Source organism: Anolis sagrei, chromosome 3, assembly GCF_037176765.1.
Source record: "Anolis sagrei isolate rAnoSag1 chromosome 3, rAnoSag1.mat, whole genome shotgun sequence".
NCBI classification, from domain to species: domain Eukaryota; kingdom Metazoa; phylum Chordata; class Lepidosauria; order Squamata; family Dactyloidae; genus Anolis; species Anolis sagrei.
In genome coordinates, this window is record NC_090023.1 from 181,238,144 (window position 1) to 181,262,951 (window position 24,808).

The 24,808-nt window shown below is 38.6% G+C and overlaps 1 protein-coding gene across 2 annotated transcripts in view; it reads right to left on the reverse strand.

The window, feature by feature from the left end:
• The window catches only part of PRKG1 (protein kinase cGMP-dependent 1), a 926,264-nt gene that overhangs the window by 101,831 nt on the left and 799,625 nt on the right, over positions 1-24,808 (reverse strand). For both annotated transcript variants that reach the window (XM_060768793.2, XM_067465712.1), the window contains exons 8-9: positions 20,276-20,341; positions 4,345-4,419 (exon numbers count right to left, since the gene is read on the reverse strand). In XM_060768793.2, the coding sequence (XP_060624776.1) occupies positions 4,345-4,419; positions 20,276-20,341 (141 nt within the window). The remainder of the gene's footprint in view (positions 1-4,344; positions 4,420-20,275; positions 20,342-24,808) is intronic.

Sequence of the window (24,808 nt, forward strand, 5' to 3'; positions counted from 1 at the left end):
CAGCCAGAGCAGTACCTATTGATCTACTCACATTTGCATGTTTTCGAACTGCTAGTTTGGCAGAAGCTAGGGCTGACAGCGGACGCTCACGTCGCTCCTCGGAATCGAACCTGCGACCTTTCGATCAACAAGCTCAGCAGCTCAGTGCTTTAACCCACTGCGCCACTGGTACCCCTCCCTAAATCCCTTAATATATATATTTTTTTTTAAAAAAAGAAGGGACATCAACTACTGAAAGAGTTATCATGGGGAAAGGTGTTTCTACTGAAGTTTTATCACCAACTCTTGTTTCCACAACAAGCCATTTTTTTCAAAATCCAATGATCACAGGGACAGAAAGTGAGGTGGAATATCCTGAACAGGGGAACAGACAGCAAAAGAAACACCACAGGGGTGTTAATCCTTCCTTATGCAATCAAAATATCCCTCTTTCTCTCTCTCTCTCTCTCTATGTGTACACGTGTGGGTGTGACTGGAGTTATGCTCAAAAATATACCTGTTCTGACTTACATGCAAATTTGACTTAAGAAAAACCTACAGAACCTATCTTGTTCGTAAGTTGAGAACTGCTTGCATAAGAAAAGTCATTTTGGATTATGAGAATGAATGTTCTTGCAGTTCTTTTTGCTCTGGACTAAAACAACTCATATGTGTCTCAGAAAGTAAAACATGTTCTTCTGATCACAAATCATTAACCAATAATTACTGGCTTGGAATTATTCAGCATGACATAAAGACTCTTCAACTAGCAAAGAAAAACACAACAGCCAATTGAAATAAAAAAGAAAAGAATTTGTGACATTTAGGTTCCACTTTGCTTTCAATACACGTAATGCTGTTGTGTACATATTCCTTCTAGGAAGAGCAAGAATAAGAATGTATTATGAAGTAAATCCTGAAAACCAGTTATTGTGGAGCAGTTCTTGAATTCACGCTGACCAGTGCTCAATAATTTGATGTTTTGTAGTCCTAACTGAAAAAAGGGTGCAATAATATTACACCACTTATCTTATTAGCAAGTGAGCACCTTCCTTAGACAGAACTGTGTTTCCTGCTGTCACTTCACAGTCTGACACTTTAAAAGATATTTGCTTGAAGGGCAATTAGTGGAGTCAATTAGAGCAGCGTGAAAAACCATCATGGGGAGCCTTGCCATGTGCAGGATAAGGAAAGGAACTACAGAGAAGTAGGCTAGCCTGAAAAAGGTCTCAGCATGTTGTCTTTTATGTATAGTTCCTCTTATTTTCTTCATACAGTTTTTGTTTTAATTTCTGTGAAGAAGTTGGGCAAATTTGTATAAGGTATTTGTCTAATAAATATACACATTTTCTGAAAAAAAGCATTTAACTTTGTAACTTCTGGAGATTCAATGGGATCGATGCTTTCATTTCAAGTGAGCCCAAAGGTCATTAAGTTGGAGCCAAAAAGCCATGGCTATTTAAATCAAACAATTTCAGATCATGTAGAACTGAGTGTAAATATATAGTTCTAAAAACTATTAAAATCTGAAATGAGTTATCAGCTACAATTTCTTGAAATTAGGTCACAATTACTTTATATTATTATTGTTGTGGTTTGTGAAAAATCTGATGCTTCAGAGGATGAGGAAGGGGATTTTGTGGGGTCTCAGGAGGGTTTTTGGGGGTGTATGGAAGTGGCACGGAGAGATGTGTTGGTGAATTTCCTAGTAGTTCTCAGGATGTTAGAAAAAGCAAAATTTGTTCACATGAGAATCTGACAGTGTTTGCTCCTGAAAGGAATGTGAAGGAGTCTTAATTTTTCCCTAAGTCAGAGCTTTTCCCAGCACCTTTGAGATAATCAGCAAAGAACCAGGTGTATGAGAAATGATGTCATGGGAGGGGAATTGAGGCTTTTAAGTGAGCGGACCACTCTTTGTGAGAACAACATTGCATTTAAACTGGAAATGACTCTTAAGTTCTATGGTCGGGCTTCAAGTGTACAAGTTTCTGGATTTTGGGTCTTGTTTATGTTTGTTTTTTAAGCTTCAGGTTTCTGGATTGAAATTCCTGTTCAGGTCTTCATGGTTTTTGGTTTGGTTTATTCTCTGTTTTGTTCTCAAGTTCTGGATATAACTTTGATCAAGTGTATGGGGTTTGTCTTGTTTCACTGTATTCACTCAAAGTAAAGTCCCAAGTTTTTGAATTTCTGTGGTTTGATTCATGTAACTGATTGTCATCTATATTGGAATTTCCAGATTTGTCTTTTGGATTTTTGATCGTTCTTTTTTTTTATTGTGATTCTTCTTATATTTTTCTTTATGAACTTTAATTTACTTCTCTTGTCCCTGTATGGTGTCTGGGTAAAAAGATGTCTCATGGCTGGGGTGCAACAATTACTATTATTAGTAATAACAATGGCAGTATGCTTAGAGTTTAATGCATACAGCTTTATAACAGATACAGCTGAGAGAAAAAGTATAACATACCCAGTCAACACTTCTTCTATTTCAAATCACTCAACATGGTTTAATCCCATTCTCCATGTTCTCCATGAAATATCTTAAAACAGGTGAATTCCCATGCAAAACCATGTGTTTCACTAAAGATCCATATTAATCCAACAAAATGCATTTCAGCCCTTTGAAATAAATCTAAAACCTTGCTGATAAAGCAAGACAAGTCTCCTTGCAAAAAAAAAGTGTGTTCGGGATGTTAACTCTGTTAAATTTCATTTATGGTATGATTTCCCATTTCTCTAACATTATGCATACAGATACATGCTGGGCAATCATCCTACTCAGATCTAAATGCATAGAACTCTCTGAATATTTAAAAATGTTACAGAATTATAAACAATCCGTCAAGAGAAGTTACAGATATGATTAAAAACAGGTATCATATAATATTTAGACTCCTTCCCATTCGTGCCGCTAAAAAACTTTGTTTCTATTCATTTAGTGAAAAAAAAATTCTAGAAATCATTTCTGGTTTCATAGAGAAGATTAAACTATAATGCACAGTTGTAAGACTTTCTATTAAGATCATTCAGGCAGAAGAGTGTCTGAGTAGCAATTGCAGAAGCCCTTATCATCAATTTGCTGGAATGTGGATTATTTATATCGGGATTTTTTAGAAATGAGAACATTTTCTACAGTTATAGTACTGCTTCCAGCTGGCCTACTAGTGGGGATATTATTCCACACTTAATAAGTATGTTTACTAAAATATTTTGGCTGGCCAGCCAGTATTCCAGTTTCACCAAACTACTTTATTTATGTGCAGATTATATAAGTAGTTTAATACTTCCTGTGTAATAAAGTTGAAACTCATACGAGAGATTCTCAAGGCATGATACAAGGTGTCTCATTTCCATAAGCTGTGGGTTTATGAACCGCAAACTAACCCAGTCAAACCATGAATTTACAGGAGTGTTGTGTGGTTTCCAGGCTGTGTGGCCAAGTTCTAGCAGCATTTTCTCCTTATGTTTTGCCTACATCTGTGGCTGGCTTCTTCATTAATTTAAATTATATTAGTATAGTATTTAAATCTTTGTACCATATATTTTAATATATGTATTTCATAGTAATGTGTTTTAATATATGCATTTTATTGTAGGTATTTTTGATGTGTTTTAATCTGGTGTGCTCATGAGGATAGGTGGGTCATCATCATCATCACCATAGGCTATTTTGTATTTTTTCTGTTTGTTTGCTTTGTTCTGATAGAAATGTAATATAATTGACTGGCTGCCCTGACACGAGAAATAAATAAACCATAGGCTATCACTCGTGGCTGAGTATGATTGTCTTGGTGATGGGTCCATAAGTGACTATAGAGACCTATTCTGGATCTGCATGGTGGTAATAATAAACCAAATGCTCCGGCATTTTCAACATCTTCTACCACAAGGCCACCTCACTTGAAGAGATCCAGGATACAGCTAACTTTAAGCTATCATCTTCAAAGAGTTGGTTGGCAGTGTAGTGATCTCCAATTTCTACTCCAAGCCCATTTTCTCTACCACTCACCATTTCCTTTTACATGAAGGGTTGTGGAAACAATTGCTGCATAAATTCTCACCCAGTTATGCACTAGCCCTTACTTACCAAATGCAGTCTCTGAGCTACATTGTCTGGGTTACATGTTGTTTTTTGTTTTTTAATGCCTTTATTTATCAGCTCCAAGAAATACCACATGATTTACTTTGTGCCACAGGAAGCTGGTATGATTAAACAAAATTAATTACCAACAACGACTTGTCTATTATGACACTTTTAAAAAAATAACTCAGCTGGATACTTTCACTGCTACATTACAAATGTAGCATGCAGGCAAGAATACTGAAAAAAATATTTAGAAATTTGAAAGATTAATGGACACTTACTTTGCTTTTGCTTCGGCATCTTCATAAGCTTTATTGGAAACATCATCCAGGCCTCCGATCAAATGTTTGAAGGAGCTGTAAAATAAAGACACACATTAAGAGAGCATTTCTAGCATAATTACAACACTAGAAAGATTACTCATAAAGTATGTCCTGTTAAGGCGCTTCAAAAACACTGTGAAGAAGAGAACTACCAGAAAGAGAGGAAGAAATACATTAAAATTCAGAGGTCTAGCTCTTTGGACAGCAAGTTCTTTCTGCCAGCAGATTCATGTCTATAAATGCAAATTCAGAAATAATTGGGAAAATTTAAATAGAAAAGAAATACTTCTTGACATCCTGGGAAGACTGACTAAATAAACCATCTCTCTGCTGTCTACGGCCCCTTCTACACTGTCCTATAGTCCAAGATCTGACTTTGAACTGAATAATATGAGTCTACACTGCTAGATAATCCAATTCAAAGTAGATAATCTGGATTTTATATAGCAGTGCAGAAGGGGCCTTAGTGCTAACTATTAATGGGCAATCTCAAAGCCCAGTATATTCTTCTGCAGTGTTTTCTCTGTGAACCAATTTGGTGTGACCAAGATTAAAACAGTTGTAAGACTTTCTTCAAATGAAAAGGAGTGCAGACTCCCTTGCAAAGAAAGAGACATGGCCAGCCTTACCTCAAAATATTGCATACATTCTCCTCAACCATAGGAAAGAATCAGTTCCACTTTTGAATAAGAATGTTTAGTTTTGAAGGTGGTGTCATCAACTACTTTGTCTTACAGCAACAGCAGCTTGGTGGCATAGTCATATAAAAAGAGACCACACATTACTGTGTTTGCTTCATATTCTACAGTGAGGGGTTGTGTACAGTAATAAATTAGGTGCAGTTTGGAGTATTCTCTTCCGGCGCTACTCCATTAGCACCACACTAACTCATACTATGCTACACTGACATTATATCAATATATATAGTGACATTATATCTATGCTACACTGACATATCATTATATCATACTATGCTACACTGACATTATATCATTTGTACTGCTCAAATTCAGTTTGCGACCAATTCCCCCTCTCTTCTCAGGACCGCTACCTACTCCCCAGTCGAACCCTGTCGTGAATGAGGTCAATGAGAAGCCTGTTTGACCCCGCACCCCATAACATTGATATCATGGTGGTGCTTCATTCTGATCTCAGAGCAAATGACTTTGTAAGCAATATAAACCACATCGCACAGTGATACTGATTAAGAAATGAAGACCCCAATATTGCTTTGTTACCGCAAGACTAAGAATAGCCAAAATTTGGAAAGGCCAAGTATTGGAGAGAATATTGGAGAGATAAATTAGTAGATATAATCTAAATGGCCAAGCTGACAAATATCAGCAGAGGAGGAAATAATGAAGAAACAAATGGAGGGCTGGCACTTGGGTATTTGGAAAAGAAGCAAAGGTAAACTTGAAGATTGCCATAAAGGGGATTCAGTGAAAGAAGATATATGGGTAGTTGCTGGTTAGTTGTGTGATCCTTCTTTGAGGGGCTTCAGAGGTCATGGGGTGGGGTTCACGGGTGGAGGGATAGAGGGTTAAGAAATGTTGCGGTATAATTAATTGTACAGCCAAGTCCGATTGTTCATATGTTTAACGAGCACTGAATGTACAGTCTTTTGTATTTTTTCTTTTTTTCTTTTTTCTTTTCATTCATTTGTTTTGTTTCCTATACACACTTTAAAACAATAAAAAAATTATTTTTTTTTAAAAAAGAAATGAACACCCCAGTGATCCACATGTGCACATTATGTTGGGGAGGGGTTAAAAAATACTAAATGAAGCCATGGATACTGCATATCCTGGAACTGGTTACAGCCAACATCTCTGGTGCATATAAGCATCCTCCCAGCTCTGATCTAGTTCCAGGGCTTTCTATATAATCAGCTTCACCTTGAAAGTTTCCTCCTCTACCAGTGCCACATCTTAAGTGATCCGTGTAGATGTGCCTGTAGTCCAACATTCAAACCATTATATCATGCTGATTCAAAAATGGTATAAGATGAAATATACTCAACATGGGATGATTACAGATGAAAGCATATTGTGAAAACAGCCTGTATAATGGCTTATTCCACATCTATACTGCATTCTTTTATGTTGCTCTCCAAAGCAAAAAAAATATCAATAACAGAATTAAACTGGTACCAGAAAAATCTTGTTCTATGCCTTGACTATATCAATGAAACAAGCAAATGATGACTGATAATACAACCTTACGAGACCATGTTTAGTTTGGCATTTTAAAAGATTAGAGAAGTAATTATATATCTTAACTACCTAAAATGGTATTTGTGAATAAATTGTCCAACAATATGTGTTGTTTTGTCCAATTTAAACAAAAGCATGAAGAAGAAATGAAAATATATTAAGGAGATAGCCAATTATACAAGTTAAGGATCTCCCATGACAAATAATATGGAAATATTAAGCATTAGAAAAATGAAAGCACCAGAGAAAGAATTCATTAGCAATGTTTTTAGTAGCGGTAGTTGCCTTGAATGAAACATAAAGCACAATCACAGTGCCTATTGGAGGTAAGTCCAAGTTGGCTATTTACCTGACCATATAATTGGAGACATGGGAATTAAAGTAAACTTCAGCAACTCTCTGAACTAATGATACAGAAGTTGCTGCTTTGGCTTTGTTTTCTATTTAGTTGTAAAATACAAGGGAAGGATGCTATTAAATATAACTAAACCAAAGCTAAAGAATTTCACAGCTTTTGACATGTGGAATTATATGCTTACTCATTATCTTCTCTAGCCACGCACCAGCATTTCCTGCTTTACCTGTCACTCATCCTTCATTTTTTTAAAAATGGGCACATATACAGAACAAAATAATTTATCAGCTCATAGCAGCATCCTTGGTTAATTAATAGCAAAATGTGCATTTCAGCACCATTAAATCATAAATGGAATAACCATTTTCAGGATAAAAGAAGAAGATGACATACTTGATTACCTAAAACTGTATGACAGAAAAGAGAAGCTACATAATTGAAAATATGAGAATTTCACATGGTTTAATGTTTCAGAAAAGGATCCATCTCCTTCTAGATACTCAAACCAGGCTTACTTGGAAGAGAAGACAATTTGCACATTCTCAGAGGCATCCATTTGTCTTATACACTGTCTTATACACTGGTGACAACAATGCATATATAATGCCAACTATGCCAAAGGGTCCTATACATTCTCAAGGATGTAGTCATGCTAGTGGAATTAGTGTGCTATAACTGTAGTCCCATCTACACTTACTACACAGGTCCCCCTAAACTTCCCTAAAGCCTGGAAGGTAACGGGTCAAAATAACCACTTCTTTCTGGGTTGGCATCCAGTCTCCTTCCAGCCCCCCATTTCCACAAAAAAAGAAAAGAAAAGAAAGACCGAAGGAGCTGATGAGCGAAAATGATGTCAGGAGGTGGGGGTGAGGAGGGAAATCCCCCCTCCCAAAGACGTACCATTTTCGCATGTCAGGAGTACTGTGCTGCTGGCAGACCTTCTGTGAATATGTGTGCGTGTGTGTGTGTGTGGGGGGGGGGGGGGAACTGGAGTGGAGGAGGAGGGTGACCTTTCATTCCTTTAGGCTCCAGGAGACCAAAGAACCGGAATAGCTGTGGGGATTGACCCCTGGTATTGCTTAAGGTCCAGATCTTTCTAGGTGTCAAATTAATGTGAAGCAAATGAGGGAAAGCTAAATAGCACATGGGGTTAATGGCACATGGGGCAAATCCCTTGTAATGTAGGGAAGGTCACTTTAATGTGGCCTTGCCACATGTTAACCAAAGGTGGGGAAAGTCTAAATTCAACCAAGGAAATTGAGCTTTCACCTTACTTAGGGCCAGTGGAAATAGTTGGGCCTGCACCCAAACAGAACCAGCCACAACTGTCCTGAACTGCTATCCTGTGGTTCAGAAGCTTGTGCAGCTTGGGAACACAGGATTAAGTCCCCTTCCCCTTTCTCCCATGTCACATGGTCTCTAGTCATGACATGGCTCCTACTTGTTCCCTATTGTTGCTCTGACAATAGCCATGGTGACGGGAAGGCCTCGCAAGGAAGGAAGGGTGTTTCCACCTTCCCCTGGCACTTTGTCACCCTGGCTGACATTATGGCAAGCAACAGTGTGAACAGGTAGGACACATATCACTGCCAGGTAGGACCCATCTCTACCGGCAGGACTAGCCAGTTTTAATTATGAATTTTAAAATCGTGTCTTGTGTCCACTATATTTTGATCATTGTTCTGTGTGTTTTGATGTATATGTTTTGTGGATATACATTTTTATGTGTGTATTTATACAACGATTGTGTGTTTTTGGCTGTGCTGGGGCCCACATCAAGCCACGAAGGGAGGTGGATAAGATCATCATCATCTAAAACCAGACCTTCTAATTAATAGAATAGATTCAAATGTGTAAAAAGTCCTAGACAGATGGAATTGAGTAGCCCCGGTCCCCTAGTAGGGCCATTGTGAGACCGATCCCTGCACTGTAGCATTTTGCCGGCCCCATGCTTCCCTTCTCTCTGCACTAGCCTGTTCAATAATTCAGGCCCTTGATCAAAATCTTGGCCCCTGGTAGCTTACCTTGCATGAAAGAAGAGAGCGGAACTGGCTTTTAATTGGTTTTAATGTATATGTTGTGTTAATAGTTTATGCCTATGTTTTATGTTTCATATTGTATGTCTATTGCTTTTGTCCTCCCACCCCTAAAATAACGAGACGACACAAATTAGTTGGATTTAACTATGGGCAACTTTATTATTGTTACCTATTGAAATTAACCGTTTTGAAATTAAGTAACCAGAACTTAGTGGGGCAAAGTCAAGATAGCACATTTGTCCAGTCAAATCTTTAGCTATCTGGGGCAAAACTTGTAACCCATGTAAGCCTAATATGGGCAACCTGTTAAAGTAATGTATTTGTAACTTCAACCAAATAACCAAGCCTTGACTCCCCCACCCCCTTATTCCTAGGCCATTTTCTTCCCCTCACCTAACCAAAGATAACTTTAGGTGAGTATTTTCTTTAATGGCCTGTAGGTCCTGAAAAGGGGGGGGGGGGTGTCTAGGGACTATATTAACTATTTAACTTATTTAACTGATTTCCGTGATAATCTAATTAAAAATAGTAAAGGTAAAGGTTGTCCCCTGACATTAAGTCCAGTCATGTCTGACTCTGGGGTGTGGTACTCATATCAATTTCTAAGCTGAAGAGCCAGCATTGTCCATAGACACCTCCAAGGTCATGTGGCTGGCATGACTGCATGGAAAAATGCATCATCCCAATTTGCCCTAACAGTATAGGGTAGGTGAAAAACCATCCTAGAACATAGGAGGGAAAAAAATTCCTACCCAGCCCTCTAATGACAACTGTCTTATAATGTTTTAAAGGGCAGGCGTGGTGGGTTGAAAGTCGACTCAAGAATGAAGAATGGGGGCTGGCCAGGCAAAGGCCTGGCTCTGCCCCCAGAATGTAGTTCCAGCTGGAACTATTTCTCTTTATCCAGAGGAAGGGGACAAACCCCTCTCCCTCCCCAGCGTGCAGGGAGGGAAAGTTTATATTTTGCATATGTGGAAACAGCTCTGAGTCCCCTAGGGGAGATAGGGTGGTATATAAATATTATTATTATTATTATTATTATTATTATTATCATCATTATTATTATTATCCGAAGTGGCCCCTAGGTCATTCACAGGTAGAATTTCCATGTAAAAAATTTATTGCATCACTGTTGAGTTCAATGTTATGTTGTAGCTGCCTGACATCATAATTGTGCCCTATCCAATTATGACTTCATCATTATTAAAGTCAGCAATTTCACCACTGATTTTTTTCTAGAGAAGCAAACAAGGTGTGTGCCCATCTATACAGAAAGCACAGGTTTTTTAAGTAAGTAAGTAAATAAATAAATAAATAAAAACAGTCACAAGAAGACATAACTGGGAGATAGTGATAGTTATGGAACGTTCTGCTCCTTAACACTTCACTAAGTACTCTATAAACAATCTCATATTTCACTGTAGAATTGCCAACCAGCCTAGGGAAATGACATGCTCACTTTGATTTCTATTTGCTCTTCGGCCAGTTGCCAGATATAGACCTCACCCTTAAGCTATACATCGAAGATGAATAGACATCGGTTGAATGAGGAAGTTGGCGATGCTTCAGGCTCCATTAAAACTGCTGCAACCAAAATGGGCAATTTCAACAGTTGACAATCCTATTTCAGTGATGCAAACTGCAGTGATGAAAGCAGATTGACGGCTACAGCCAGAGGCGTCAAATAAGTGCCTAAGAGACTAGCGAGTAGTTTTAAACCACATTTTGTCAGATGCTTTGAGCAGAGTCTTGGCAGAAGCGGTTAGCTGTGCTCTGAGCTATTTGGAGATGGATTCTGACTTGGAAGTCCAATTATCTATGCTTGCTGATTTTTCTCTACCATTTCTTTTCAAATTCAGATTTGTAACAGAGTTTTACAATGTCAGCAAACATCGCTCAGTGATCTCTTCTCTAAAGGTAACCAGTCCATGCCTGCAAATGTGTTCCAAACTTCCCACTGTTTGGAGGAGCAGAAGCAAAAGAATTCCATTATCTTTATGCACTGCCCTGCAGAGTCAAATAAATGTGTGCAATGAGAACGCAGTAAGATGCGAGGGAAAAAAAACACAAGACAACTGTGATAGCATAATTGAATTCACAACAAAATGAAATAGTTATGGATGCAACATATGAATGTATGTTTTGTTCAACTGCAAAAAAATCTCAATGCTATATTGGAAATAATGCAGTATATTGTTTAATGTGTTTATATACCCCCTGGTCACTAAAGTCCATGAGTTATAAGTGGAAACTATAACATTGTAATATATCTTTAACTCAAAAAAATGTTGTTATTTCGTTTTCCCCAGATGTATGCAAATATCAGCCACACTAGTCATCTGCTTGTTGTGTTGGAAAAAATGTGTCTGGTATTTGAACAGTAATTAAGTTATGATGTAACAATTACTTTTTCATAAGGAAGAGACTAAAAGGATTTCATGCTACTTAAGGTAAATGGAGTAATTAAGCAACCAACAAAACAAAATGCAAAACCCCAAGTCTGAACTTCTGCTATGTTGTCTAGTAGAAATAGAGAACTAGCTGATATCATGACATATATTCAAACTAGCCGTCCCCTGCCACGCATTGCTGTGGCCCAGTCTGCTGATCTGGAAAATAAAGTAATGAGAAAGTGTTGGTTTCTAATATATGTAATTTCTTTATGCTTCGTGAGTAAACAGTATTTCTTGCTGTTTCTTTGTCAGGGTTGATGTGGAGATTGTCTGGTTTGCCTACTCTGGAACAGACAACATATAATTGTCCTTCTTTAGGGGTACCTTTCAAATCTATGATACTATATCTCTGTGTGTGAATCATATCTATCTATATCTATGGCTGGATGGCTCTTTGTCAGGAGGGCTTTGATTACATTTTCTTGCCCTGGTGAAGGGAGTTGGACTGAATGGCCTTAAGTATTTTCTGTTGGTCATGGGGGTTCTGTGTGGGAAGTTTGCCCCAATTCTGTTGTTGGTGGGGTTCAGGATGTTCTTTGATTGTAGGTGAACTATAAATCCCAGGAACTACAACTCCCAAATGTCAAGGTCCAAACTCCATTTGTGTTCTTATTTGGGCATATGGAATATTCGTGCCAAGTTTGGTCCAGATCCATCATTGCTTCAGTCCAGTGCTCTCTGGATGTAGCGGAACTACAACTCCCAAACTCAAGGTCAATGCCCACCAAACCTTTTTCTGTTGGTCATGGGAATCCTGTATGCCACATTTGGTTCAATTCCCTCATTGGTGGAGTTCAGAATGCTGTTTGATTGTAGGTGAACTATACATCCCAGCAACTACAACTCCCAAATGATAAAACCCAAGGAGTGATGGTCACTCCTTGGGTTAGTGGGTGTCTTGTGGTCAAATTTGGCGGCAATTCGTCCAGTGGTTTTTGAGTTATGTTAATCCTTCAAACGAACATTATATTTTTATTTATATAGACTAGCTGTCCCCTGCCACGTGTTGCTGTGGCCCAGCATGTGAATATGTGTTTTGTGTGTATATGTGTGTGTGTATGTTTGTGTATATGTGTATTTATGTGGTTATGAGCATGTGTTGTAATGTTTGTTTGTTTTTTTGGTTTTTTAAGTCTCTTCCACTGTTTTTTTCAGTGTTTTTATGAGTGACTGTGGCCAAACCTTTCCTATCTCTTTCTCTCCTTTCTTTCTCTCCTTCCTTCCCTTTTTCTTCTCCTTTTTCTTTCCCTTTTTCTTTCTTCCTTCTCTACCTGTTTCTTTCTTCCCTTCCTTTGCTCTTTGGTTCCATCCTTCCTTCTCTCTTTCCTTCCCTCCCTCTTTCTCTCTTTTGTTCCTTCTCTCCTTCCTTCCATCTCTTTCCTTCCTTCTTTCATATTTTTATTTCCTTCTCTCCCTCCTTCCTTCACTACCTTTCTTTCCTTCTCTCCTTCTTTCCCTATTTCTATCCCTCCTTCTTCCTTCCTTCCTTCCTTCCTTCCTTCCTTCCTTCCTTCCTTCCCCCTTTCTGTGTATATGTGTTTTGTGTGTATATATATGCACATATGTGTGTATATATATTTGTGTAGGTGTTTGTGTATATACGTGGTTTTGTGCATGCATTATAGTGGTTTTTTTGGCTTTTTACGTCTCTTCTGCTGTGTTTTTCAATGTTTTTATGAGTGATGGACACTCATTGGCCTGATAGGTGTATTGTGCCCAAATTTGCTGTCAATTCGTTCAGTGGTTTTTGAGTTATATTAATCCCACAAACAGACATTACATTTTTATTTATATAGATTGGATAGGGCACAATAAATTGTAACAGCACTATGGTTGTGTCACTTTAAACAATCTGATACCGAGAACATGTGGACATGCTAGAAATGCCTTTTTACACAAATGTACTGTGTAACTTTCAAGACCAATTTGAATTCAAATGGGCGAGTGTGACCATAACAGGGTCAAACCAGGGCAAGATTCTGCGCATTGCAGTTTGGATGTCAGAGCGCCATTATGATGCCATTGCTTCTAATGGTTAAGCGAGACATTCATTTCCATTATTAAGAGCAGATTTAAAATATGTCAGTGTTTGAATCCTTTTTACTTGGAAATAAGCCCCATGAAATTCATGACAATTTACTTCTGAGCTGATAGGTACAGTGTTATGCAGTACCTATCAGCTCAGAAAGGTACAGCATATTCTCTTTTGACATGTGAGCTCAAGTAAAACATTAGTCTCTGAAAGAAAGAAACAATATTCAGAAACTCACGGCTTTCCATTTCAATGCCAATGGAGATTTGAATCCCAATTCAAGGTGTGGGTGTGGGAAGAGACACCTAATTGGCCACGGTTCGAACTAGATCGAGACAGCTTAATCCAGCAGGGCTCTCTTATAGTCTTATTTATTTTTTCATTCTCTCCCTGATTGTTCTTTGGGACTGCAACACTTCCACCCACTTGACTAATAGATCAAAGAGAGAACTGCTGGAAATATCTCATTGACAGACTTTAAAAAACCTGCAAGCAATTCTCAGCACCAGTTCTTATTACCAGTACTCTGTAAACTAATGAGGGTTTCTTTGTGTTTTTATAAAAACAATACCAAGACATCTATCTATCAAATAATTTTGCTGTCAATATGGAATGGTATGTGCTCCCTTTTTTAACATTTTTTTAAAGATTTAAGAGCAGGACTGCATTTCACAAGACACCTATTTACATCCAAAGTTAATGCTAATGTTATCTTTTAGCAGATGATATCCAGGCTTTGGCCTTACTCACTTAGGAGAAAAAGGCCCCATCTTCAGTGTCATTATAATGTGGATCAAACTAGATTGTATGGTCAGTGTAGATTCACATAATTCAGTTTAACTACAATGAACTAGATTATATGATGACATATTGCAATTCAATGTGCATTATAAAGTAGGAATGTGAGAAATTGAAGAAATCCATTCAGTTTTCAATCTATTTTAGTTTTGAATTTCAAGTGCTCTCCTGCCCCCCCACCTCCCCTGGGTTCTGTCTTTGGGAAGATTCTAGAGATTAGGAGGGGGGCTGTTCAGATACGTAATTCAGGATCTAGAGCAAGGGTCCTCAAACTACAGCCCAAGGACTGGATACGGCCCTCCAAGGTCATTTACCCGGCCCTCAATAAGATTCAGCCTAAGTCTGAAATGACTTGAAAGCACACAACAACAACAACAATCCTATCTCACCAGCCAAAAGCAGGCCCACACTTCCCACTGAAATACTAATAAGCTTATATTTGTTAAAATTGTTCTTCATTTTAATTATTGTATTGTTTTAAAGCGTTTTTGCACTACAAATGAGATATGTGCAATGTGCATAGGAATTCATTCATTTTTTTTCAAATTATAATCCGGCTCCACAACAGTTTGAGGGACTGTGACCTGGCCCTCTGTTTAAAAAGTTTGAGGACCCTTGATCTAGAGTGCTAATGATGAGGACGGAGATTTCCTGTTTCTGTGGGGAAAAGCAAAAGTGTTTTTTTTTTTTTTGAGACTATGGGAATGTTTTGGGTAGATCTGTTGTCGGGGAAATGGGCAGTGATTCTCATGAGAATTGGCCAGGGATTGACTCTGAAATGTGAAGGCGATAAGAGGGTTACAGATAACCCAGCGTTTACAGCTCAGAAGGGATAGTGAGAAACAGAGACAAATTTGTTGTTCCCACAGAATGAAAGATAAACAAAGGGAACCCAGGTGTGAGAAAGCATGATGTCATGGGCAAGACATCACACTTTTTTTAACCTTTAAAGCCCTAAATGGTTCTGGCCCAGACTACCTGTCTTAACGTATCTCCTGCCACGAACCATCACAAAGTTTAAGATCTTCAGGAGAGGCCCTGCTCTCGATTCCACCACTATCGCAAACACGGTTGAAGGGGATCGAGAGACAGGGCCTTCTCAGCAGTGGCCCCCCGCCTATGGAATGCCCTCCCTAGAGTTATCAGATTGGCCACCTCCCTCTTGTCTTTTAGAAGGAAAATCAAGACCTGGTTATGGGACCAAGTGTTTGATCAGTGAAAAGCAAGTGGAAGAATATCACACAACTTATGGCAATGAATTGACCCGGACTGGTTTTTGGATTTTGATTTTAATGAATGTGTCTTAATTAATTGTTTTAATTGTTGTTTTAATTTTTAATATTTTGATTGTACTGTGGTTGTTTTTATGATGCTAGCATCGTATAATGTTTCTGCTAGGCCACCCTGAGTCCCCTTTCAGGGGGAGAAGGGCGGGGTATAAATATAGGAAATAAATAAATAAGAGGGACTATTCTTAAGGAATTGGAGTCAATGTGTCATATGTTCCATAGTTGATGGTGGTTGGTGGTGGTAGACCTGGCAGTTGGTGATAGAAGGGTTAATGTAAGTCTTGGTTCTAAAGGGCTGAGTAGTTTGTAAGTAACAGTTTACAGGTAAAAGCAATTAAGGGTGGAGGTATGCAGAGGATAGGTTGCAGCTGGGTGTTACTGGATTTAAGGAGCTAACCTTGGGACTGATGTTTGGGAGGGAAGTATTGTCATATTTTGGTGGTGCATGCTGCTGGTTTTCCCCCCAGATCTGTTGGATTTTCGGTATCCTGACCTGTCTCCTGTAATTTTGACTATGGTATAAACTCTTGATCCCTGGACTTTGTTCATTGAACTCTCGGCGTTTGACCACTGGACTGGACCCTTTGACTATGGTGTAGCTTTTGCTATCAGCTTTTGTTTATTCTGTGGCTGAATGCTATCTTTATGTTTTATATTTTGGTCTATTTAAACAGCCAGCAAATAAGTGCAGTTTTAATTAAACTGTTTGATAAAATTGGGAGTTTGGTTCATCTCTACCTAAATAAGGCAGAGCCATGACAACGTGACACAATGTTCGGTGAGAAGATCAACGTTGGATTTTCATGGGTCAAGTTGCCTGTCTTAGGAGCTCCAAGTTAGGAGTTCTGTTCTTGGGCCTGTATCTTGTTTGCCTGTCTAAGTTCCATGCCACCTGTTTGGATTACAAATCTTGTTTCAAGTTTCAAGCCTTCGGGATTATAGTCAAAGCTCAGTATCAAGCCTTTGGATGATGTTCATGTTTTCAAGTTTTTGAATATATTTCTAGTTTAAGTACAACCCTTGGATTACAGTTTTTTTTGCTTTTGGTAGTTTTTGGGATTCATATTCAGAAAAACAGAACAAATTTCTGCTGTTTTACACACCCCTATGACAGTGTAGATGGGGCCAAAGTGCAGCGAAGTTGGGATGGAGAGAGGATGTTTAATATGCCCCTGGACAAAACATGGTGGACTTGTATCTGCTTCTTCTCTCCCTCCGAAATCAAGGCACATGACAGATCTAACAACTATAGATTTAACCTGAATTACTGTGTCTATTTCTCTTTTAATGGTAAGCATATATCATCATGCAAAAATGAACTCCATGAATTAATTAAAGAAGCTCAGTTTCCTCACTGGAGCTCTCATACCCACAAGGTTAAATTTAAGCTGGAGATCGTAGATTTCATGCAACTTAAGCAAGATATAAATGGCCACAGAGTTATATCCTCTGTGTAAAGACTGAATGCCACATGAGGTAAAACCCTGAAAGTATTGGCATAAGGCATTAATTGAGGTTTAAAACATGTACTTTAAACACATACAGACAACAAAGCCAAATAGGTTTCCAGTAATCTATTATAACTTTCTCCACTTAGCTTCATGTGTATAATTAACTAAGAGCTGGAAACGGATATGCTGATGACAAAATCAGATTCTCCAGGGTCACAATACAACTAAGTACATATTCTGCTATAAATAGCATCAATTCAGTAGCACTCAACTGCACAAGGCTGTTGAAATCTCTGGTACACAGTGGATTAATGTTTAAGTTATATTTGCACTCTTTTGCTATCTTCAAGGACATTGGCAGCAGGAAAAGAAAACCATGTCCAACTGTTGCCCGACAAATTATACATGAATTACCAAAACATTAACTTCTAATGTTTAAATTAATTCTAGCTATTAATTTTAATTTTTGGAAAGTTCCTGTGGCAAAATATTTTTATGGAAGCATTCAAATACAATATGGATAATTTAGCGGGTTTCTTTTTTTAAAAATACCTGTAGAATGTGTCTAATTGGATTCATTAATTTTATTCATTCCCTATGGATTCATATGGCAGAAGAGCCTTTTCCCATAACATGTAACCTTTCCTGTAGATGTGTCAAAAGAACCCATTTAGCTGACAGTCTTAACAGCTCCCATCTGTTTATACTGGATACAACCCAGTGCTATTTTGGTGAGTCATAAATTAAATAACTGCTATATTTCCTCGGAAGCACTCTTTCCTTGTTGTCACTTTGTGCCTTCAAGTCGTTTCCAACTTATGGCAATGGTAAGGTGAACCTATCATTGGGTTTTCTTTGCAAGAATTGTTCAGAAAGGGTTTGCTTTTACCTTCCTTTAAGGCAGAGAGCGGTCAACTATATATGCAATACTTACTCACATGCATAATGGGAACCGCCTTGAGTCACCCGAGGGCTGAGAAAGGCGGTATACAAATATAGTAAATAAATAAATAAATAAATAAATAATATTTGCACTCAGAAATATATCAAAAATATTTGGAACTTCTTTCCCAATCTGGTATCACTATATACTTCACTAGCCGTCCCCTGCCACACGTTGCTGTGGCCCAGTCTGTCTATATGTGTTTTGTGTGTGTATGTGTGTATATGTGCATGTATATATTTGTGTATATGTGTATATATGTGTGTTTGCATATATATATATATATATCTCATAAAAACACTGAAAAACACAATGGAAGAGACTTAAAAAGCCAAAAAAAATTACAACGCATGCGCAAAACTATATATATATATGTGTGTGTGTGTGTGTGTGTGTGTATGTAGTTTTGCGCATGTACGCATATATATATAGTTTTGCGCATGCGTTGTAAATTTTTTTGGCTTTTTACGTCTCTTCCATTGTGTTTTTCAGTGTTTTTATGAGTGACAATCACACGATGGCCTGATTGGTGTATTGTGTCTAAATTTGGTATCAATTTGTCCAGTGGTTTCTTAATTATGTTAATCCCACAAACATACATTACATTGTTATTTATATAGAAATACTATCCCACAGTAATTAAGTTGATTGCTATTTAGTGTTCTGATCTCTATTCCTCTCTGTAGACTTCAATTTGAGGATTTCATTAAAATTGTATTGGGGTCATTTATGGCCCAATTAAAGAGAAACAGACCAAAGAGAAATAAAGAAACGACTGTACATTCAATATAATGCAATGTCAATGAAACATTGCATTTAGCAATACAATTGTTTCACAATGAAGCAGTTAGGTAAGTGACTATTCTGTGTGGGCTTTTAAAATTTGCATCTGTAGGATGCTTGAAAGTGATAGGAATGCATGAATTAGTAAGACAATGGAAGAGAAAACTCCTTTGAGAAATTATAGTCACAATATACAAGGTATCTTTACAATACTAGCATTGTATAGTGGAACTCTTTGATTAGTGATGTAAATCCCTAATGAAACCATATCCTTTTTACTCAAATTAGAGTATTGTCAAATATATCTCAAATTGTGACTTAACTAGGAATTTGACTCTCAAGACCCTTCCACGCAGTTGTATAAAATCCACATTTAACTGGATGATATGGCAGTGTGGACTCAGATAACCCAGTTAAAAGCAGTTTTTGTAGATTATCTGCCTTGATATTCTGGCTTATATGGGGTTGACCGATTGGATCTCAAAGATTATAAATGTCTCATTGGAATAGGGACATATTTCATCTAGCCTGAAAAGTGCAATTGTGAGACCTTTACTCAAAAAGGTGTCCCTAGATTCCTCGGTCCTAAATAACTACTGGCCAATTTCTAACCTCCCTTTCTTGGGCAAGGTTCTAGAGTGGGTGGTTACCTCCCAACTCCAGGGATTCCTGGATGACACCGACTATCTAGATCCATCACAGTGTGGTTTTAGACCTGGCCATGGTACTGAGACGGCTTTGGTTGCCTTGGTGGATGACCTCCGAAGAGAGCTTGACAGTGGGAATGTGTCCCTGTTGTTTCTCCTGGATATCTCAGCCGCGTTTGATACCATTGACCATGGTATCCTCCTGGGGCAGCTCTCCGGAATGGGTCTCGGGGGCATTGCACTGCATTGGCTCTGCTCCTTCCTGGAAGGTCGCTCCCAGTTGGTGAAGCTGGGGGATACCTGCTCGGACCCATGACCTTTGACCTATGGGGTCCCGCAAGGTTCCATTCTATCCCCCATGCTTTTCAATATCTACATGAAACCACTGGGTGAGGTTTCTGGAGTTTTGGAGTTGGGTGCCATCTGTACGCAGATGACACCCAACTCTACTACTCATGCCCACCAAATTCCAAGTTTATGGTTATGTTGTTTTTACTTTGCATGTTCTGTGATTTTTACGTGGGAGCTGCTCTGAGTCACCTCGGGGAGATAGAGCGGTATATAAATAAAGTATTATTATTATTATTATTATTATTATTATTATTAATTATGTGAAAGGGCCCTTTGAGCCCCTCTACACTACCATATAATCCAGAATACCCACATTTTCTGCTTTGAACTGGATTATCTGGGTCTACACTGCCATATAATCCAGTTCAAAACAGATAAACTAGATTTTATACAGCTGTGTAGAAGGGCCCCGGTTAAGCAAAGGATTTGTCCTCCACTCTGAAGTTTAGCAATTCAACAAGTAACACAGATCTACAGTGAACATCAATCTGAGACCATGGTTATCATATAATCAAACTTTCTCCATACTTACTCTCTGTCAATGACGAGACACATAACAGCCTCAGCTGCAATAACATTGGCCGTCCTGACATCTTCCCTGAAAGGACAGAAAACATGTATTTTATATATAGCAGTCTGTTTCTGCAGCACAAACATTCACACGTTAATGTACTTTGCAAAGGGTAATTATGCTTCCATGATTTATTAGCCTATAAAAAAGAAAGTAATGTTTCTTCTTAAATCTCACAGTGTTTTAGAAATGTTCATAAAACAACATTAACACATGAAGTCATTTTCCTGGCAGATAAGCTGCTCAGTCATTTATACGGCTTTTAAAAGATTCATTTTTCCTGTTTACTGTTGTCTGTGATTTTGCAGTTCTATTCAGAAGATGCAAGCAACAAATTCAGCCTAAGAAATGTGAATCCCATTAACATAATTTGAATGTCAATTTTAGGAACAGAAAAAAAAAACACTAAGGAAGTTGTTTGGACAGTCACCTCGCCAATTACATATAAATAAGCTAGTGCATACAGTTTTTATACAAATACGTGTCTTCCTTTGTCTTCTTTTTTGGTGATGCACATTGGCAATGCCCCTCCATTTGGCAAAGCACCTCCTTTTGTGGATAAAAGGTCCATATGTCACCACAAGTGACAATAATTGCTCCATTAAAGTCCTCAGTCTACCAACATCTTGTGAACTTTGGCCTTTACATCAGGCCGGATGTCCAGATGTTGTTAGTGTTCACAGTAGTCTTGGTCTAACTAATTAATAGTGAGGGCAGACAGAAGTTGTAGTTCATTAACATCTGGCAGGCTATAGGATTCTAACCACTGCTTCACACCTTTGTAACTCTGAAAGTATAATTTTAATGAGAAACCACGTTCTAAGTGACAATTCTATTTTAACTAAAATTGTACTATCTATGAGGGATGTGTTATTGCCCCAACTTTAGTTTCCATCTTCATTGCTATGATACTTCATCTTGTGGGGTGGAAATCATCTAGCAGACAGATGGCAAGCTATTTAACCTTAGCAGGCTGAAAGCCAAAACCAAGGTTACAACAACATTTGTTATAGAACTCCAATATGCTGATGACAACGTTGTCTGTGCGCATTCAGAAGAAGACCTACAAGCCACTCTAAAACCTTCTCAAAAGCATACGAGAAGCTCGGCCTGTCATTGAACATCGAGAAAACCAAAGTGCTCTTCTAGCAGTCACCAGACAATCCCTCTCCAATGCCAGTAATACAGCTTGATGGTGTAACATTAGAAAATGTTGATCATTTCCACTACCTTGGCAGCCACCTCTCCACAAAATCAACATTGACACTGAAATACAACACCGTCTGAACTCTGCGAGTGCAGCTTTTTTCCAAATGAAGCACAGAGTGTTTGAGGACCGAGACATCCGTAGGGATACCAAGCTGCTTGTTTATAAAGCTATTGTCCTCCCAACACTGCTATACGCTTGCGAGACGTGGACTGTCTACAGACATCACATGCAACTCCTGGAATGATTCAATCAGCGTTGCCTCTGGAAAATCCAGCAAATCTCTTGGGAAAACAAGCGGATAAATGTCAGCTTGCTGGAAGAAGCAAAGACCACCAGCATTGAAGTGATGGTCCTCCGCCATCAACTCTGCTGGACTGGCCATGTTGCCTGGATACCCGATCATCGTCTCCCAAAGCAGTTGCTCTACTCTGAACTCAAGAACGGAAAACGGAAAGTTGGTGGGCAAGAAAAGAGATTTAAAGATAGGCTCAAAGCCAACCTTAGAAAACTCTGGCATAGACACTGAGAACTGGAAAGGCCTGGCCCTTGAGCACTCCAGCTGGAGGTCAGCTGTTACCAGCAGTGCTGTAGAATTTGAAGAGGCACGAATGGAGGGCAAAAGAGAGAAACGTGCCAAGAGGAAGATATGTCAAACCAACCCTGACCAGGACCACCTTCCATCTGGAAACCGATGCCCTCACTTTGGGAGAAGATGTAGATCAAGAATAGGGCTCCACAGTCACCTACAGACCCAGCAATATATAGGTCTTAGAAGACTATCCTACTCGGACAACAAGGGATCACCTAAGTAAGTAAGTAAAGTAAGTAAGTACTATCTATGAAGAAAACATGTCCAATAGACTTGGATAATATTAAAGGCTTCAGCTCTGTCAATGATGAGACATATAGCAGAATTAACAAACCAATCTTCTTATCTGTGGTGGGGACCAAACACAATTTAATGAGTAATAAATATGCTCAATGGCCACAGATTACATATTTGTTAAGAAGACAGGAACCAGGAGTAGAATAGCACATCCTTGAAAAGACAGTAACTAGTTGATTGGAAACTGGAACACAAAGAACTCCAAATTGTAAGATCTCACAGCAGGTCCCATTTGTATTCCCAATGTTAGAAATATGTTAATTTTTTAGTCAAAGGTAGACTTCTTCCTTTGATTTTATAAATGCTATATTGTACAGTAACTACAGTATTTGCATGACAATTGAAATATTATTCAGGGAAATTCTTATCGTTTACTACAGAAATACAGTACTGTTCAACAAAAAGGGATTGCACAAAATAATTCTGTCCTTTTGGAGGCAGGTTGCCTTTTGACATTATAAATAGAGTTTTAGTGAAACCGGACTCATAAAAGAGAGCTGGACACTATATGGTAACTCAGTGTTCTTCACTGGGTTGTTGTAGCTTTTTTCGGGCTATATGGCCATGTTCTAGAGGCATCCTCTCCTGACGTTTCGCCTGCATCTATGGCAAGCATCCTCAGAGGTAGTGAGGTCTGTTGGAACTAGGAAAATGGGTTTATATATCTATGGAAAGACCAGGGTGGGACAAAGGACTCTTGTCTGCTGGAGCTAGGTGTGAATGTTTCAACCGATCACCTTGATTAGCATTTGATAGCCTGGAAGTGCCTGGAGCAATATTTTGTTGAGAGGTGATTAGCTGTCCCTGATTGTTTTCCCTCTGCTGTTTTGCTGTTTTAATTTTAGAGGTTTTTTTTAATACTGGTAGCCAGATTTTGTTCATCTTCATGGTTTCCTCCTTTCTGTTGAAATTGTCCATCTGAATCTAATGTTCAGATTCCATCTGAACATTAGGAAGAACTTCCTGACTGTGAGAGCCGTTCAGCAGTGGAACTCTCTGCCCCGGAGTGTGGTGGAGGCTCCTTCTTTGGAAGCTTTTAAGCAGAGGCTGGATGGCCATTTGTCAGGGGTGATTTGAATGCAATATTCCTGCTTCTTGGCAGGGGGTTGGACTGGATGGCCCATGAGGTCTCTTCCAACTCTTTGATTCTATGATTCTATGATTCTATGATTCTATGTCCACATGCTTGTGTTCTTCACATTGGTAACCCACCACTCCCAAAATGAACTCATACTGCTGTGGTTTGCCTCCACTCCAAACATTTTAAAATTTTGTACCCTAGGCCAATCTCAGATATTGAGTGTACTCAATGGTGAATGCTACAGTTGCATGTACACTATAGAATTAATGCAGTTTAGCACTACATTTACTGCCATGACTCATAGAACCTTGGATTTGTAGTTTGGTGAGGCACCAGCACACTTTGGTAGAGAAGGCTAAAGACTTTAATTCCATAGCATTGAGTCATGGCAGTTAAAGTGGTGTCAAAACTGTATTAATTCTACATTGTAGATCAGGCACGGCCAAACTCCCCAGGTGTTTTGGACCAACTCCCACAATTCCTAACAGCCAGTAGCTGATTTTCATACTGGGAGGGGGCTTCCCGTTCTGTGCTCTAAAGAGAACAAAAGAAGTGAAAAAACAAATGAAACGGGAGAAACAAATTCCGTGGATAAGTCTACTATGTAATATCACTATTTCATGACTGATTCCCCAAAATGTACAACACACATGCGTACATCACACATATGGGATAACATGGCTCTGTGCATTTTTGAACTCTCCTTGATTGTGAATATGACAGCACAAAGCTAAGTACTGACATTTCCATACTTATCGTTGCATTACTGATTTATAGAATAGATTAACTTTATTGTGATTGTACATTGTACAATGAAATCAAATGCTTTCTTCAACACAAATCACAAAACAACACACCCAAAATACAGTATCTGTAGTTTAGGAATTATAATATAGCTTTTAAAAATAATATGTATGTATGTATGCATGTATGTATTAATGAATGAATGAATGAATGAATGATAAGTCCAAATACCACCAAAGACACCAGATCCTTTCTGGGCTTGGATGTGAAGCAGCCCTGGTGAATATTTCGATTGCCAATAAATATCAAAAGCCTTCTTTGGAGGCTTTTAAACAGAGGCTGGATGACCATCTATTTGGGGTGCTCTGAATGTGATTTTCCTGCTTCTTGGCAGGAGGTGGGACTGGATGGCCCACAAGGTCTCTTCCAACTCTATGATTCTATGATTATATAAGTGTTATAGGTTGTGCGTCATATTAAGAAACTGGAAAGAGTATCTTGAAATTTTCCTTGCCTAAGAAAACCCTATAAAATTAATGGGCTGAACAGGCATGTAGCCTGGGGGGGGGGGGG